Genomic DNA, 18,937 nt, shown 5'->3' on the forward strand with positions numbered 1-18,937 from the left:
GCAAAGATTTTCTAAACGTAGAGGTTTTTACAATACAAAGAAAAATCAACCTATACATAAATGTTAGAGGTCTACTGAATAGTTTGATTCCCAAAATGCAAAGATTTAGCAAAAGTATGTGGTATGTACGGACCCCAAATCAAAAACTTGCATATAAATTTTCACAACTGCCAACTCAGCTGCTGAAAACAGAGCCCCCTGACTGTGCATTATGTGCCGTAAGACCACTTAATGTACAAAGACCCCAAGAAAATATATTTTTTGAAAGTACATATTCTGACGAATCAAACAAGGGAAGTACACCTTACCATACTAAAGCCTAGAACAGCATAGCTATACTAAATATACATAAGGAAAAATAATGCATGGATAAAATTGAAAGAAAACGACAAAAAATGTACAAATCAATGAAATAATAAAATAACTGATCCAACAGCATAATTTGTGGCCAAAATATATGATGCAATAGTCACGCTGCCAAAATAAAAATTTTTAGGGGGTAAACAAAACACAAAATGGTAAAACGAATAAGTTAAAAAAACCCTCTTTGTGAGTTTTTTTGTGTATACACGTGTGTGCACTTCTAAAAGTTGTGTGACAAGCGTGTAAGTGTGTTTATAAGTGTGCAAAATAAAAAAGCAAAAGAAAGAAGTCTTTACTAAAATGTGTGTGTAAGAGTGTAAATAACCTGCAGTTGTTATATTTCTGGCTGTAAACAGGGTGTTCACATGATGTATATAATTTGTTTGCAGTCTCCAGGAGATGGCATTAACCATGAACAAAACGATGAAATATCACGTCTACCAGGAGAGACCTTAATTACCGGTAACTGGTTTTTTTTTTTTATTAAAATGCAAACTAAAAATACTGTCCTCAACATAAAACTTTACTTTCATTTTAACAGTCACATAGCTACAAGAAACAGCAGCCCTGTTATGTGGTGACATTTTTTTATACATGTAGAATAGTAGCCTCAAGACACCTATGGCAAATATATTAAATGCAATGGCAGGTTATATAAAGTTCTAGTGAGCAGAACTGCTCAGAGCTGTGACTACTCCTTCCAGCCACTAGTCTAGCAGTAGTAGCTGGTTAAATGGTAAAATGACTGTTCTGAGGAAATTGTTGACATAATGAGTACCGTATATACTCGAGTATAAGCCGACCCGAGTATAAGCCGTGGTACCTAATTTTACCTACGAAAACTGGGAAAACTTATTGACTCGAGTATAAGCCTAGACACAACTACAGCCCTGTCTCCCAGCAGCGCACATTCCACCAAAGCGACCCCCCCCAGCGATCAACCGGACTTCTTTGCAATGTTGATGGCGCAATGTTGATGGCGACAGAGAATTTCCAAACGGATTACTGTGTGCATTGTCCCACTACCATGTGCAGAGGGTGCTGTGTGATACTGTCATCACTGTTAATCTTTCGTATAACCAACAGAGGGCGCACTGTTATTCTTTCATATAACCAACAGATGGCACTGTGTGATATTACAGTCACTGTTATTCTTTCATATAACCAACAGAGGGCGCACTGTTATTCTTTCATATAACCAACAGAGGGTGCTGTGTGATATTGCAGTCACTGTTATTCTTTCATATAACCAACAGAGGGCGCACTGTTATTCTTTCATATAACCAACAGAGGGTGCTGTGTAATATTGCAGTCACTGTTATTCTTTGATATAACCAACAGATGGCGCTGTGTGATATTGCAGTCACTGTTATTCTTTCATATTACCAACAGAGGGTGCACTGTTATTCTTTCATATAACCAACAGAGGGTGCTGTGTGATATTGCAGTCTCTCCCCAAGCGAACTGTTGGTATAGGAATGATTAAAAGTGACTGCAATCTCAGCTACTGCCCGCTGACCCAAGTATAAGCCGAGGTAGACTTTTTCAGCACATTTTGGATGCTGAAAAACTCGGCTTATACTCTAGTATATACGGTAAGCAGTCTAATGCTGCCCCACCTCATTCTCCCAAATATTTGCCATGAACTTGTACAACTTTTTGACCTACACTAATACATTGAGAGCAGTGTGCTCCTGTTACCAAAGAGCGGTAAGGATAGGTTTAGGGGTGTTGTCTTAGCATTTTAAAAAAAAAAAAAAGTTTGGGTGAGGTAGGATCCTAGACCTACAGTTTATCTTGAAATTTATTTTATCTTTAAATTATTTTTAGTAGCACAAGTTTTACATGGGGCCTTGTGGAACAACTGGAATTGTGGCTAGTAGATATCTGCAGGGCGAGCCAAATCTGTGTCTAAACAAGTATTTATAACCACAGTTACAATGTCCTGCAGAAAGGCTGTGATGATGGCTGATTATATCAGAACCTTGGGCCCTGAATTGTAAATGGATTTCTGTCTAGCCAAGGACTTTCCGTTGTTATTATTGACCTATTTGATTTGCATATGCATAGTCTTTTGAAATATAAAGTGATAGGTCTCAGTGAGAAGTATTGGTTTTTGTGTTTAACCTTTATTTGCTTTTTGGCAGACAAAGAAGTAATCTACATGTGTCCATTTTATGGTCCTGTCAAGGGGAGAATATATGTTACAAATTATAAACTGTACTTCAAAGGTGAGGAGATGGTAAGTTAAGATTTTGGGTATTTTGTTATCTGAAAAAGTAATGTCTCCACTTAAAAATATTGACTTTGTATTCTGTATTTTATCATGATGCCTGGTGGCAACTGAACAGTTTGAAAGCTAGGCAAGCTGTAGTGTCACCGTTTACTCATATCGGCTTATTTTCAGAATAGGCATTGTGACGAATTCCAGGTTTTAAAAGTTACTTTACTTCTAACCTTTGCCTTCTCTGCACATCGCCTTGTCACATTCACAACTGCAAGACTTCTCTCAAGTTTCTGTATGTCTCTGGAACTCGCTGCTAACAACAGACTATTTCCTTTCTCTAAACATTTGCCTGTTTAGAGAAGTGTATTTAGCCTACCCTTATTAAGCAGAATTCAACTTAAGACAATGTCAAAGAATCAACAGTTCATTTCAAGATCCTTATGTCTCAATTGTTCCTCAACCTTTAGATTGTAAACTCTAGGCAGGGCCCTTTGATCCCATTCTTATACTGTTACCGCTGTTACACCACTAATTCATTTGATTTAGACATAATTCTACTATATACTGAGGGAATAACGATATTCATATGCTTTGCTTTATATTATTTATTAATTTTTCTTCTATTATTTTAGGAGCCACTGATAACTTTCGCTGTTCCACTTGGTGTCATTGCAAGGATAGAGAAGATGGGGGGTGCATCAAGTAGAGGAGAAAATTCATATGGTCTGGATATAACCTGCAAAGTAAGCTTTAAACAGTTCACTCCTTAATATTCATTCACTTTGGTGATTTCATACAAGAACAATTGCTGAGAAACAAACACAGTTACTAAACTCTTAGTAAACTATCCTTGTCTTTGAAATACATAATTAAGTTTACTGTAAGTCATTAAATCCAGTATACAGATAGGAAGCATATTTAGAAAAATTCCAAACTTCAAAGAAATGTTTATTTTTTTTGTTTGTTATTTTTAAATGTGAAGTTTTTGAAAAAGCGACTAAAGTGCTCTGCTGCTAGCTAGTTATTATTTAACTGATTATTATTTAATAGAACCCCTGTTTGATGGCTGTAAAATGTTTCTACTTAGGATATGAGGAATTTGAGATTTGCTCTGAAACAAGAAGTGCACAGTAGAAAACAGATATTTGAAGATCTTACAAAGTATGCCTTTCCCCTGTCACATGGCTTGGTAAGCAAATGCAAAATGGTAAACTGTTTGCCTTAGTTGTCTTAAGGACACTGTTTTATTTGCACTCTATATGGTTTTTTTAACCCTTGCTACACAATCTTATACAGTCATATGAAAACGTTTGGGAACCCCCTTTTAATTCTTTGGTGTTTTGTTTATCATTGGGTGAGCTTTCAAAGTAACCACTTCCTTTTAATCTATAACGTGCCTTATGGAAACAGTAGTATTTCAGCAGTGGCATGAAGTTTATTAGATTAATAGAAAATATGCAATATGCATCATAACAAAATTAAACATGTGCATAAATTCTGGCACCCCAACCGAGATATTACATCAATACTTAGTTGAGCCTCCTTTTGCAAACGTAACAGCCTCTAGACGGCTCCTATAACCTTTGATGAGTGTCTGGATGGCTGTTTTTTTGACCATTCGTCCATACAAAATTTCTCAGTTCAGTTAAATTTGATGGCTGCCGAGCATGGACATACAAATTAGCAACATTACAAGGGTAGCCCAATTTTTGCACAGGCAGTTTTTCACATTTGATTTAATTCCATACAACTGAATACTGCTTCACTAAAAATGGTTGTACAGAAAACACCCCAGTACTCAGATGTTCCTGGGAAATTAAATAAATACCATTATGTTTTTTGTTGAAAGTTTAGGAAATTATTTTGCAGGGTGAGAGGGGTTCCCAAACTTTTTCATATGTATTTGCTTTGGTTTCCACCTGCAGCAGACTGATTAAATATAATTATTGATTGGTTTATATGGGTTACTGCACTATTATTAATAATACAGGTATGGGACCTGCTACTCAGAATGCACAAGACCTGGTGTTTTCTGGATAATGGATCTTCATACCTTCAGTCTACTAGAAAATCATGTAAACATTAAATAAACCCACAAGGATGGTTTTGCTTCCAATAAGGATTAATTATATCTTGGTTTGGATCAAATAAAAGGTATGTTTGTTACAGAGAAAAAGAAAATCAACTTAAAAAATTATGATTTGGATAAAATGGTGTCTATGGGACAACCTTGATGTAATTTGGAGATTTATGGATAAAGGGTTTACTGATAATGGATCGCATATGTCTACTGTGTTATTTAAGACTTGTGTGTTTAAATTGTAGAAGCTTAGTTTTTAGGCCATACATGAATATACAACCTTTAACTGTGAATTATAACTCCGCATATAAAAGAACAGAAAAGCACCATTCAATCTAGTGGATATTCTAACAAGTCATGTTGAACTGTTTTAACCTGAATGCACCATTGTAACCCGCTGTATCTGTGTATCTAGATATCTTCAGATTCAGTTCTTTGCACTAATTTAGCAAGGAGATGCTTAATAAAATTGTAGAGTAGAACAGAAAAAATGTGCAAAGGTTAACTACTACAATGCTCAGTTTATGAGAAACCTGTAATTTTATGTAAACTGAACTATTACACAGTTCTGCATAAGCCTTTCTCAAATTGTATCCGGTAATAAAATAGTATGATAATTGTGTCAGTCAGAAAGCCAAGTAATATTTTCCTTTGGAAGGTGAATTTACTTTTTGTTTGGATGGCCTTTCATTTATATATAAACAGTGACTGCAGTGATTTTTTCCCCAGAAGAAGACATATAACCTTTAAGACATTGTTTAAAAAATGATGTTGATTTTCCATAATCTTCTTCAGCCTTTATCTCTCTTTCTACATTGGTTAATGTTAATGCTTATGTCATGCTGGACAGCTCCTTAGAAGCAATTAAACACTGATGAAATTGTTTTGAAGGCAAGCCAACAATTTTAGCCCAAGATCAGATAGCTTAGTTATTGTTACTTGCATGCCATTCAGTTAGTCTCGCAGCCACATAGAGTAGCACGAATGCAAAAGATTACAAATAAATATCTTTAGTGCGCCAATGTTTTATGTCACAAAAACTCTATACATTAAATGAGATCTAAAGTCCTTAGATTTGGGCTGCTGCTTTCCACATTCAACAGTTCTGTGCAACAGGTAAATGTTTCCCTTCCTTACCTTTAAGCATCAGAACCATCTTATCCCATGTTCTCTCTGGTTCACATTATTCGTAAATTCAGTCAGATTAAGGTATTTGTATGATTGGGTAAAAAAGTTTCAGATTTACGTTCACACATTTTGAATTTTTCTGACGTCAGAACGCGCCATACTCCCTACTGAAATTTAAAGATATTAGAAGTCACCTCAGAGTTATGTGACCTGTATAGTCACATAACTCCTACTCCTCTGTGAAATAATATCTTTATAAATTACAGTAGGGGGTACTTTATCCGAGAGAGAGAATGAATAATGTACCCCCTACTGTAATTTATAAAGATATTATGTCACCGTATGTGACCATATAAAAGCATGAGGCCGAAGGCTGCGTGCTTTTATACAGGTCACATAACTCGAGGTGACTTATAATATCTTTATAAATTTCAGTAGGGGGTACATAATGCATTATAATCTACATTTTGTGTGAAATGTCGGGAGGGGGGGTCGGCATTTAATTCGAACATGGCAGTGTTAAATTCGGACACGCGGCGTCAAATTCGGGGGCGGGGGACCCCTTTTATAAACGCGCTTTCTGACATCCTTATTATCCTTAATAAGGATATAATTTACAGTCTGGTCCCATAGGTGTAGATAACACCCCTTCTACAGTCTCCTTTCCATTGCTGGGTTGAAAGACTTATTGACAATTTCAATGTTTTTGGAAGCGGTGTCAGAACATGATTTCTGGCAGCAACATGGTTTATTTGTATGCGTTGGCAGCTGCACAAAAAGCACAACATGACTGCACAATACCAAGTATTGGTTGGACGGGTGTACGGTTTGCTGCTATTGGACCCAGGAACAGATGAAAGTGGAGTGATTCATTACTCTTCACAAACTGACAGTTTGATGGACAATTTTGGATGCCAAGAGAGGCTACTGGCCTAAATATATAATGCTGACTGTAGTTTGCTGAAGGAGAAATAATGGTCTGGGACTCGTTATCATTACTTCTGGTTAGGGCCCCTGTTTCCAGGAAAAGTAAAGTCGCATAAAATCATATATTTGATAATACTGTGCTTTTTGCTTTAAGATTGAATTGCAGGACATGCAGTTGTATCGTATAAATACTTTTGGTAATATGGTGTGCTTGTGTGTGTGACGGTTATTGTCATGCAGATTCATAGCTTTGCTGAATTCATAAGGACGGTACATGGTACAACTGCAGGGAATACCCTTTTTCAGCTCCTGGTGTTTAACTTGCTCCAGATTTGTAGAATTCACAGAAGTGTTTTCATGTACATTTCACAAAGCAGAATGTGCTGCACTGGTAATTCTCTCCTTTGCCACTTTTTCCTTTTATATATTGGTTATTTCCATCTATTTTGCTGTTAATTATATGATTACCAATCATGTCTCTATGATGTACAGTATTAAATACAGAATGGCAACATAAGTGCTCCTTTTAGGCAAGGTTTGGGGACTGTACTTACTTCAGCAGACTGCACTGAATTCTGTTTGAGTCAGCATTATAGACACTCCTAAATAAACAGCACTGCAGTGTCGACCAAAATAATATTGCAGAGGTGTGTGGTGTTGTCTTTTTCTGTAAGGAAAGCAACAAATCTGTTTAAAGGGGCCCGTCACCCCAAAAAAATATTCCTATTTTATCATGTTAGGCAAGCAAAATGAACGTCAACTACACTGTATAAATTATTTGAAACTTGTTTCCTTTGTTCTGGGAACTAATAGTTATAGCAAGCAGGCAGGAGCCATTTTGTGGACACTTATTAAGGCAAGCCTTGCATCATCTCAGAATCTTGTTTGTGCACCAGAATGGGGGACCCGATGTCCATCCCCATTCACTGGATACACAATTAAATGGTTAAGAGACATGGGGGAATGTGGGGAGAGCAGTGACATCTAGGAAGTGCTGAATGGAAAGGCATACAGGAGGGGCAGACAATATTTGATTGACAGCTGAGATTTTTAATTGAGTTTACAACAGCTATGAATGCTTTAATAAAAAAAAAGAATTTGGATTTCATGTTTAACTTAAAGGACTTTTATTAAATAGCTTTTTATGTCTGGGTGACAGGACAAGAGGTTGACGAGAGCAATTAAGAACATTAATTTTATAAGCTGAGTTTCCATGTTCTGTAATTTTTCTTGCTGTAATTGTGAGGGGTTATTTTGAGATGAATCTTGCTATTACTTCTAGCTGCATCAAAATATAAAACGAGCACACAATTAGCAGTTTGGTAGATATTCATGATAGTTTCACTTGTACAACAAACTGGATTGTTGAAGGTTTTGCCTGCACATAAAAAAGGTCAGCTGTTGGGGGTCAGAACCAGAAAATCAAATTGGCATAAAGTTTAACTATTTTTTTTCTTTGTTTAAAAAAAAATTATGGTGAGCCAAGACCTGTGGTTTTTTTTCTCTGCCAGTATATTTCAGCCAGCATTCAATACCTCTTTGTGCCATCTAATGAATAAAGGGTTTTGTGCGCCATTGGTCCAAGTGTACACTTTTTTTCCCTCACTTATATAAAGAGAATAATTAATTTGGGATATATGTATTAACTGGGCATAATTTATGATATTTTATTCCGGTAATTCTCTTGATAAAGGTGGTTTGATTCTATCCTTTGTGTTTATAATAGAATTTTCCCTTTGCATCCTCTTTCTAATACATCAGCTTGTAAATCTTATTCTTCAGCCTGAACTCTTCACCTAGACTCATAACTGTTTTTTTTTTATTATTGTTATTGTCTGGCGGAACAGAAAGGCTTGCATACTATGGGATGAACAAAATATATAATTAAAGATTTTAGTATAATCACAGCAGTGCCTTGGTCTCCAGACTTTACTAAAAATGATATTGGCCAATTTACTGAAATACTAATACCCCGAACAAACTGTTTATGAAACGCTCCAAGTATTCATATTTCCCTAAATCTCAGGATTTCTCTGTGTAATGTGTAATATGTAGTTGTGCTTGAAAGTTTGTGAACCCTTCATAATTTTCTATATTTTTATATGAATGTGATCTAAAACATCATCTGTTATTCAGAGTCCTAAAAAACTAATTCAGTGATTGATATGACCCCCTTGTGCAGCAATAACAAAAAGTAAACATTTGCAGTAACTGTTGATCACTCCTGCACATCATATTTTAACCCATTACTCCCATACAGAACAGCTTCAGCTTTTGGATGTTGGTGGGTTTCCTCCTGTTTTAAAGTAACACAAATATAATGTAATGTTGCACTGCATTGGTAAAAACTCTTTGGATAACCGGTTTCTGGAAAACAGATCTCATTTTATTTTATGGTCTGGAAGTGTAGAAAGACAGGATTGTTACTTTGCATAAAGCTTACTACTGATAAAAAGCAAATGGGGATTTTTATAGCTCCACATGCCCACCAAGGCCCTCATTGTTGGTCCTGATTTGTTGCCTGGAACCAATAGTCTAAAGTAAGAGAAAAGAATAACTGTTGTGTTTAAGTGTTTGTGCAGTGAAAGTGGCAGGCATTTTGTTGAATAGAAGGTTGGTGATTTATAACCCAGAGAACAGATGAAGCCAGCCAGTCAGAAACAGAAAATCCTTTGTAAGCAAGGATCGGGGCTGTTTGCAGGTGTTCCTTCAATGCTTTCTTTTGTTTTCAGTCTAGGCTGTGCAGTGATGGGCTCTCGCTGAATACGTACCATACATCTTAACTATGCCGGCGCTCTCGGGTGCTTGCATTTTTGATCATCTGCTGTAATCATTACTTATGCGTAATTACTGGTGTGGATTTGAAAAAAATAAGACAAGCTCCAATAATGATAATGAGGGCTGAGCATACAGTACATTTCAGACAACTGTAAAGAAAAGCTTTTAAGGAAAGGAGTTGTGTAATGTATTCTCCTGGACATTGTATACACAGGGTCTGTTTAAATACAGGTATAGGATCTGTTATCTGGAAAAACGTTATCCAGAATGCCTGAATTACGGAAATGCCGTCCTCCATAGATTCCATTTTATCCAAATAATCACTTTTTTTTTTTTTTAATTATTCCCTTTTTCTCTGTAATAATAAAACAATACCTTGTACTTGATCCAAAGTAATTAATCTTTGTTGGAATCAAAACCAGTCTATTGGGTTTATTTAATGTTTACATGATTTTCTAGTAAACTTAAGCTGGCCATAGACGCAAAGATCTGATCGTACGAATTGAGGATTCGTACGATTTTCGGACCGTGTATGCAGTCCCGGCATTTTTCGTCCGGCGGAGATCAGTCGATCGGACAGGTAAAAAGATATCTGTCGGCTGCCGATAATATCTCTGCATGTATTGCCGATCGTACGATTTTCAGAGGAAGACTGTCACTAGCTTTTGTCGGACATAACTGTTGTACGATTGCCGTCAGGGGCAGAACATCGGCTGATCTGTTCTTTTGTAATTTATTTGATCGGAATGGTTAGTGGCAGGTCAGGAGATGGGGAAGTCCGATCGTACGATAATTCGTAAGATCGGATCTTTGTGTCTATGGCCAGCTTTAAGGTATGAAAATTACAGAAAGATCAGTTATCTGGAAAACCCCAGGTCCTGAGCATTCTGGATAACAGGTCCCACACCTGTACATCACACAAGTACCCTTGTTTACAACCTTTATTTTACTTTTTTTTTTTTATAAAAAATTGTAATGCTAACAATCCATGATATTGAAGTATCCCAAAATGAGCCACCATTCATGCAGACATGCTACGTTACATTTGCCAGTGAGCGGACAAAGGTCTTTTTTTCTCCCACGCTTCCTTTTAGAGGCCCATTCTGAAGTTCAGTTAGGGTTGGATTTGGCCAAAATACCTGATCCTTGAAGCTCAGCCCCGGAGTGCCCATACTTTACTAACAACAATTCCTTATGTAACCGCAACATAATAAATATCTAAATGAAAAGCATGAAATAGGAAGGGGATTTAGACAAGCTGTTTGTTGACACTGACTTGAGCTCTACTGATCACCGGCTAAAAGTCTACTGCTAGATCCCGATCTTCCTTTTGGACACCCCTGGCTTAAGATCACTGTAACACAGGGTTGTTTCTGGCACTTTATTTAAGCCAAATACATGGTATTAAAATGCCAATAACAACCCCCTGTAACCTAAAGCTAAAATGACAAACAACAAATGTTCGTGTCAGTGCTTGTCTGGCAATAGCTGCCTGAATCACACACATGATTTTCAGCCTATTGGCCCAAAGGCAGAACAATTACAAACTCTGATTTGGTAACATACATTCCTGCCTAAGGAAAGTGCCAGATGGGATGTTTGTAACCCACACTTATTGTCCTACAGCGCAGGCCGAAAACGCTGTAAACTACATACCTATTAGGATTCAAGTAAATCTCTGGTTGCAAACCATCTGCATCAAATAGCTTTACGATGCAACTACGTGATGCAGAAGTTTGAACCTTGGCAGTGTCAGGCAAACTGCACAGACATACTGTTCTGTGTTTGGCGAGCTTGAGATGGGGTGTGTTGTTCACTGGAAATTTGATCTCCCACAGGAAAAAAAACTTCTCAAAATACATTTCCACCTGTGTGAATTTAGCCACTTAAAACAATTTACATGCAGCAAATTGCCATAATTACACAAATGTCAATGAAGGCATTTTTGCTTGCTGTGTGAGGGTGCCATTACCCTTATCAATATTTCTCATTCAGGAGATATGCACAAGTGCAATACTTGAGACTCCTTATGGCAAACAGAACAGTTTCTTTAGATTTCAGGGCTTGGTGCAGCGGCCCAAAGGAGAAAATATCAGGCACTCATAGATCCCACAAACAGGCTTGTAAAAAGACACAGAATTTCATTTTAGGCCACAAAGTAAATTAATATATAGCCTTACGCGTTTCGTGCCTGTGGGCACTTAATCATAGGTTTGGTGCAGTCGGCTCCTCTGATTTAAATATCTCTAATGATAATGATTTATAAGAAGGGGGGCACTGAATAAAGATACAACCATGTTTAAAAGAGACAAAAGTTGAGAATGAAAAATTCTGTGATGGTCACCAACCATACCTTAATGGTTAAATGGTTAATGGTAAATACATTGGAATCTCACTTTTACTTTATTTTAGAGACCAGGATAAAAATATTGTAAACTGTGGGAAAATCTACATTTTGGGAATTTAATATCAATTTATGAGACCTTTAATAGTGTAAAAGGAAGGTAAGATGTAGAATATATATGTAAAACTAAGATTTCACAGTATACCGTCAAGTTTGCTAAGAAAACGATAAAGCTCATTGATAAACTCAAAAGGAAACTTGCTCTATGCATTGAACACTTCTTTGGTAAATGAGCCCTTGTGTCCTTGTGATTCATACTGCTTTCTTATTTGTTTAAGATGAATATTATGGAAATAGCGGTAAGCCAAATTATGTAATATTGTTCTAGTATATTATTCATAATGAACATATTCAGCATTCCTCTAGTAAAAAATATCTAACATTCAGCATTCCAAGTAGTAAAATAAAAAAATAAAACAGGATATTTAAGCTAGACTTGAGTGCCCAGTGCAACTTCAGTGCGCCTACAGCAAATTCATATCTGCAGAGCAGGGTTTTGACTTGATTTATGTTCTTACCCTCCAGCTTTTTTTCGCCTTTCAAAATGAGGAGAAATTTCCAGAGAATGGCTGGGCAGTGTATGATGCAATGACTGAGTTCCGCAGACAGGTATGTCAGCCAAATGATTATTATTATTATTAGACACAGTAACGCTTGGTAAGACATGAACAGCCTTTGTTTATTACATTTCCCCCTTCAGTGCTCATTTAATCAGCTGTGCAATAGAGGACAAGTGTACAACTAAAATAATTTCATTTTCATTATAGCATGTGTAATCTCTTGATAATATTCTTGGATTATCAAATACAGGCTGCTGGATAATGAGGCATATGGAGTTGAGTTTAGTTTATTTTCTCTGCTCCCACCAATCACTTTTTGGTTTAGTATTGCTGCATCAAAACACTGCATGTTACATGGCACTCATCTCTGCTAAATGTTTTAGGAGTTTGCCTTTCTCCTATTTGTGTGGAGGGAATTCTACTTCTCCTATTTGTGTGGAGGGAATTCTATTTGTGTGGAGGGAATTCTACTTCTGCATAGCAGATAGAGCAGGATAAGTAGAACAGTATCACTACAGTGACACTACTTATGTTACCACCTTTGCATTAATCTGCCAGTGAAGTTCAATAGACACTTTAGGGTAGGACCAGATGATATGGATTCTCTGCAGGAGGGGAATCCACTGCCCGGCTACTCCGCATCTCTTCTGCAGGCAGGGTGGATTTCGGTGCAATATGTCGCTTTTCGGGCCAAAGTCCCCTATGTCTGCCTGTACCAAAGTGGAGACAATGTTTCCAGATGCAGAGCAGGAGCAGTGGGGAGAGAGTTCTCTGCTTGCGTTTCTCCCAGATGCCCAGGTACCTTTGCTGAAATACCTAGCAGGAAAACCTTTGGGAAATAAATCTCCTACAATGCAGTTATCATCTACAGTAACCTATGAAGTAGAGTCCTGCATCAGGTCGGGTACCCGGGGAATACCTGCAAAGTTGTCAGGTTTCGGGCAAAATATCCCTAATTCCATGGCCGTGTGGGTAGTTCCACAGGTAAAACGGCTGGGTACCCGACAAAGGTGTGGGCTTGATCTTTTTTTTTTGTGAAGATTTTGCTGGTCCAATGTGACATCACTTCCGGTTTCACGTGTCCTCCCGGGTCAGAAGGTTAGTTGGCCTATTGTGGGTTGGGTAGCGGATCAGTGGGGAAATTGTGGTTTGCGGGTCGCAGGTATGGGTATCGGAAAATAAACCAGGACTCTACTACGAAGCTTGCAAGGAGTGTGTGCGACGTACAGGTATAGGACCTGTTATCCAGAATGCTCGGGTTTTCTGGATAATGAATCTTTCCATAATGCTTTAGAAATTCATGTAAACATTAAATTAATCCAATAAACTGGTTTTGTTTATAATAAGGATTATTTATATCTACATTTGGATCAAGTACAAGGTACTGTTTTATTATTACCGAGAAAAATGAAATCTTTTTTAAAAAATTGGATTATTTGGATAAAATGAGTCTATAGGAGACAGCCTTTCCATAATTTGGAGCTTTCTGGATATCAATTTTCTGGATAACAGATCCCATATGTATATAAAGTTAGGCATGTATTGGGCATTAACATTAAGGATGGTAATAAACCTGCAAAGCTATATCTCACTGAGGGTTTACAAAACAGGCAATAGGAATAGGAATGAAATCTAAACAAGAGGTTGGATAGAGGTGAATATATATTACAAGCACCCTGGTATTTGGCAGGTCTGGAATGAGATTCAGAATAGTCCCTATCTTTTCAGTTCTACAGAGGCCCAAACAGCACCTCACAAATCTTCTAAATATGGCATTTTCTAAGGATACTCCTGAACTGTCACCTGTACTTGCCACCCCGCAGAGAATATGGGCACTGGCCCGCAAGGTGGTCACCAAAAGCAATCCTAAACCCTCACCAAATGCTCCACAATGGAGGAACTCCAATTTCCAACACCTTTGCCATCTCCTAGATTTGCAGTACTGGCCAGGAATAGGGGCCCGCCACTTAAAGGATTTGCTAGTAAATGACACTTCCTCACTCTGGACCAACTTCGGGATAGACTGAATCAGCCCAGGATCCAGATATATCGATACTTTCAGCTGCAACACGCTTTTACAGCCCAATTTGAGTCCCAAACTGTTACCACCATGCTCCCAGTTTATGAAAGTAGATTATGGGATCCTAATCCCAAAAAGATGATATCTGACCACTATAAATCCCTACTCCCCAGCCTACATAACCTTTTTGAGAAGACACAAACTAAGTGGACTAAGATATTCCTCTTCTTAATGATGAGATGTGGGCAGAGGTAGTAGAAGCAGTGTATGAATATCTGATTTCTACGAAGGACAAAATAGTCCAATATTGGATAATGCATAGGACATACATCACCCCAGTAAGGCTCAAAGCAATGGTTACCAACCCAAATGCCACGTGTCCTAAATGTCATTCCCCGGACACCGGGTTCTTTCATGTAATATAGAAATGCCCACTAGTATACCAGTTCTGGTCTAAAGTGGAGGAGTATATTGAAAGCCAAGTATTATTACCGGCCCCGGAGGTGTGCTTATTAGGTCTGGTAGAGGATTTAGTTTCCCTAAATAAAACCAGGACTCTACTAAAAACCCTGTACTTCTATGCTAAGAAACTAGTAGCAATGAAGTGGATGAGCCCCCAGTCACCAACCACTCAACAGTGGGTACAGCTAATAAATAGCAAACTACCAGTTATTAACATGACATATATATAGCTATGCAATGTCTCATTTTACAGCAGCCCCTCTGGCATTTGCCAGAATCCACAGATTGCCAGTCCGGCCGTGGCATATTGTACTAGGCTTTTTAACTACATCACTAATATAGATGCTACACATGGTAAAACTGGTGCACAACAATGAATGAAGTGGAGAATACAAAACAGAATTTTCGGATACAAAGACTACTGTATTTTCCAACTATGAACAAAGAGGGGTAAGAAATCCTCTCACATTTATTTACAGAACCTGCTTCTCACTGGTTTCTCAGCAAAGCACTAGGTGTGAAGCAGCAAGTGATTATTGCTGGTTATATCTAGCTGGCATAAAAACATGGATATTATACAAGTAGCTTTTATGTCAGTCCTCAGGGATTCCCAGACAGATAAATGGTATCTCTACATAAATTCAGGAGGTTCACAAAAATAAATAAGCCTATGCTTATCTCCTAATAACACATGAGCCCAATGTGATTCCACAGATTATGATTATATTGTATTACTAATTATATACATTAGTCTCCACAGAATTTTTTTTTAAACTTACTGCCTTGAGGACCCCACATGTAGACAGACATTGGCTTTTACCTTTGTCAGCTTGGCACATGTAGGGCTCAAAATATTTGCGTTCCAACAACAATATCTGATCCCTTCTCATTCAAATATCAGGCCAGCAATGCTTGTGTCTGGCTGTGGATAGAGTGGGGCTCATTTATCAACACTGGGCAAATTTGCCCCTGGGCAGTTACCTATAGCAACCAATCAGTGATTAGCTTTTTAAAGCCAGCTGCAAGTACAACAATGAATGCAGCAATCTGATTGGTTGCCATGGGTTACTGCCCATGGGCAAATTTGGACAGTTGATAAATGACCCTGTGCGTGATTGTTGACTCTATATGTAACATGGATTTATTTTTAGTAAAGTACAATTACATAGCTATAAACTTTCATGGTGTCAAAATCACATTCATTAAATGCAGTTTGTCCTAGTTGAGACAATGTGTAACATCGCAGCATGGGGTTTATCAGCATTTAGCAGCCTCAGCTGTTCCCTGGAAATGGAATGGAAACTAGAGCCATTGCATTTTAGGAAAGTGGAATTGTTACGACTATAGAATGACTGCACATTTGACAGCCATTTATGCTTTCAGGAGATCCTTTGCCTTAGATGCTAACTGCCATGTTGTTTATCCTGGGTGCTTTTCCCAGAGGAAAGTTGTGGCTGCACTGACTAATCTCCTGATGTTATATTGGCCTAAAGTTTAAACTAAAGTTTAACTAAAGAAGTAGAAATGTTGTACATTATGTTTTGGGCTTTTGTACCAGCCCAAGGCAGGGAAGATCTGTGTCTCCAAAGATGCCCCGGTAGCTTCCCATCTTCTTTTCTGCTGATTCACTGCACATGCTCTGTGCTGCTGTCACTTACTGAGCTTAGAGAATGACTTAAAATATATAGTACAAATACAATATAAATGTCACAATATAAGATTGATTAGTAATTAATACAGATAACTACTACATGGCAGCACAGAAACCAGTGCAATTAGCATCAGATTCTAATTATAAGCTTTGTAACATCAGCTTATATCACAGGCCAACCTCATTTTTTGCTTGATAATTTATGACGACCCCTAAGCTTAGCTTCTCAACAGCTGCTCAGAGCCCACTGAGCATGTGAGTGTCGCAGACACTTTCCAACATGGTGACACCCTGAGACAAGTTTGGATCATTGCTGCTATTAAGAATCTGAAACTTTAGGCTGGTGTGATAATTTCAGTATATAAAATGACATATTTAGCCATATTAATTTTAATGATTTATTTCTCCTTTAAGTACAATACATTCACTCTCTTTTGAGCATATTCAGTTAGAGATTTTGAGGCTGAGGACAATTGAGAATGTAGGCTCATTAGTCTAGCCCCACTCTCTGCAAGGTTTTGGTATTGCTATATTCTGCATGAAACCAATTTCTAAGACCCGAACCCGCGACCCGAACCGCAACCCGCATATTTACCCGCTTTGATCCAGTACCCAACCCGGGCCCGCAACTGCCTTATGCGCAACTCGACCCGCAACCCGCCGACCACCATCAAACAGGAAGTGATGGTGCTGCAAACAGGAAGTGACGTCATCAAAAGTGGGCACAGACAGTTTTGTAAAACTTTAAAAGGAGTAAAATATGGACAATATTACATAAGAAATTTAGATAAGATCCGCAACCTGACCTGCGACTCCGCAAACATGCGGGTATACCCGCACCTGAAAATCCTCCCCTCATTCTGCAGGGTGTCTGCTTTTGTTGCGGGTAACCCACGCGTACCCGACCAGCTGCGGGACTCTACCATGTTTAAGTTCCCTGTGATGCACACAAACTGTTTTGAAACAAAGTAGCTATGGTTTCAATAGCCCAGCAGAGTATTTGTATTTTTCTCTTCTTCCCATGCAACCCAATAACTAATACTTTGTTCCTTTACAGAGCCTTTATACCACCTTAATCTCTTAATCAGTACTCACAGAGCACTACGTTATATCAAATGATTTTCCAATTCCATCCTTGTACTATGAGAGACCATTTCCAGGCAGCTTGCCCAGGTTGAGTCAGCCTGTTAGTGTAACAGCTGCCATGCCAATGACCAATCAGCCTATCTTACATAGTTAATCGTTGTGCAATTAACAAGATTACAACCATTTCTTGTGTAGAAAAAGCCTTTATATATCATCACTTGGCTTTTTTGTGCTTGGCGTGTCGTTCCTCTTTGGTTAATGTTTCCAACCACAATAGTTGTTCTTCTGGGATTTTATCACCACCAAGTGGCCTTATACCCACAGTGCATGTTTTACAGAGAAACAGAACATTGGAATAGGCATTTATTTTTCTTTTTTTAACTCTGTTCCCAAGGGCTTGCCTAATGATCAGTGGAGAATAACATTTATTAATAGGAATTATGAGCTTTGTGATACCTATCCTCCACTATTAGTGGTTCCATACAGCGCTTCTGAAGAGGATCTTAAAAGAGTTGCTGCTTTCAGGTCTAGGAACAGGATTCCGGTAAGTGTTTTGAAGGGTCCAGAAAAACAAAATCTCTTCTGTTGTCCCCAAAAGTTAAACTATGCCCTTTTAAATATCAAGTCTATGTTTATTTTAAGTTTTTTAAACACTTAACAAAACTAGGGATGCACCGAATCCACGATTCGGCCAGGATTCTGCCTTTTTCAGCAGGATTCGGACGAATCTTTCTGGCCGAACCGAATCCCAATTTGCATATGCAAATTAGGGACGGGGAGGGAAATCACGTGACTTTTTGTCACAAAAATAAGTAAAAAATGATTTCCCTTTCTCACCCCTAATTTACATATGCAAATTTGGATTCGGTTCGGTATTCAGCCATATCTTTAGAGAAGGATTCGGGGGTTCGGCTGAATCCAAAATAATGGATTCGGTGCATCCCTAAACAAAACATATTGTAATTTCATTGATGCAGAGTCTTATTACATTATACATATGTATGCCTATTAATGAATAATTGTTTAGTAAAGTGATTACCTTACTGGTGTCGGAGGGCCTGACAAATAATTGGAATTTTTCACTAGGTCCTGGGAGGTAGAGCTAATGAGGTGCCACCTACACAGTGTGAGACTTGGTGAAAATCAAGTTGAGATTTGAAAGGAGGCAGTGTTCTACAGGTTGGCACAGTGTTACCACTGCCGTATAAAGAACAGTTTCGTTCAGCTGTGTTGCCAGTCTTGCTCACAAAT

At 38.0% G+C, this 18,937-nt stretch overlaps 1 protein-coding gene across 4 annotated transcripts in view; it reads left to right on the plus strand.

Annotated features, from left to right (window-relative positions):
* Positions 1-18,937, plus strand: part of mtm1.S (myotubularin 1 S homeolog) — a 51,920-nt gene that overhangs the window by 22,370 nt on the left and 10,613 nt on the right. For all 4 annotated transcript variants that reach the window (XM_018232119.2, XM_018232116.2, NM_001095941.1 and 1 more), the window contains 6 exon segments: positions 753-825; positions 2,511-2,605; positions 3,223-3,333; positions 3,678-3,779; positions 12,433-12,516; positions 18,081-18,230. In XM_018232119.2, coding sequence (XP_018087608.2) covers positions 753-825; positions 2,511-2,605; positions 3,223-3,333; positions 3,678-3,779; positions 12,433-12,516; positions 18,081-18,230 — 615 coding nt within the window.

The sequence above is a fragment of the Xenopus laevis genome, chromosome 8S (genome assembly GCF_017654675.1).
Source record: "Xenopus laevis strain J_2021 chromosome 8S, Xenopus_laevis_v10.1, whole genome shotgun sequence".
Classification (NCBI taxonomy): Eukaryota; Metazoa; Chordata; class Amphibia; order Anura; family Pipidae; genus Xenopus; species Xenopus laevis.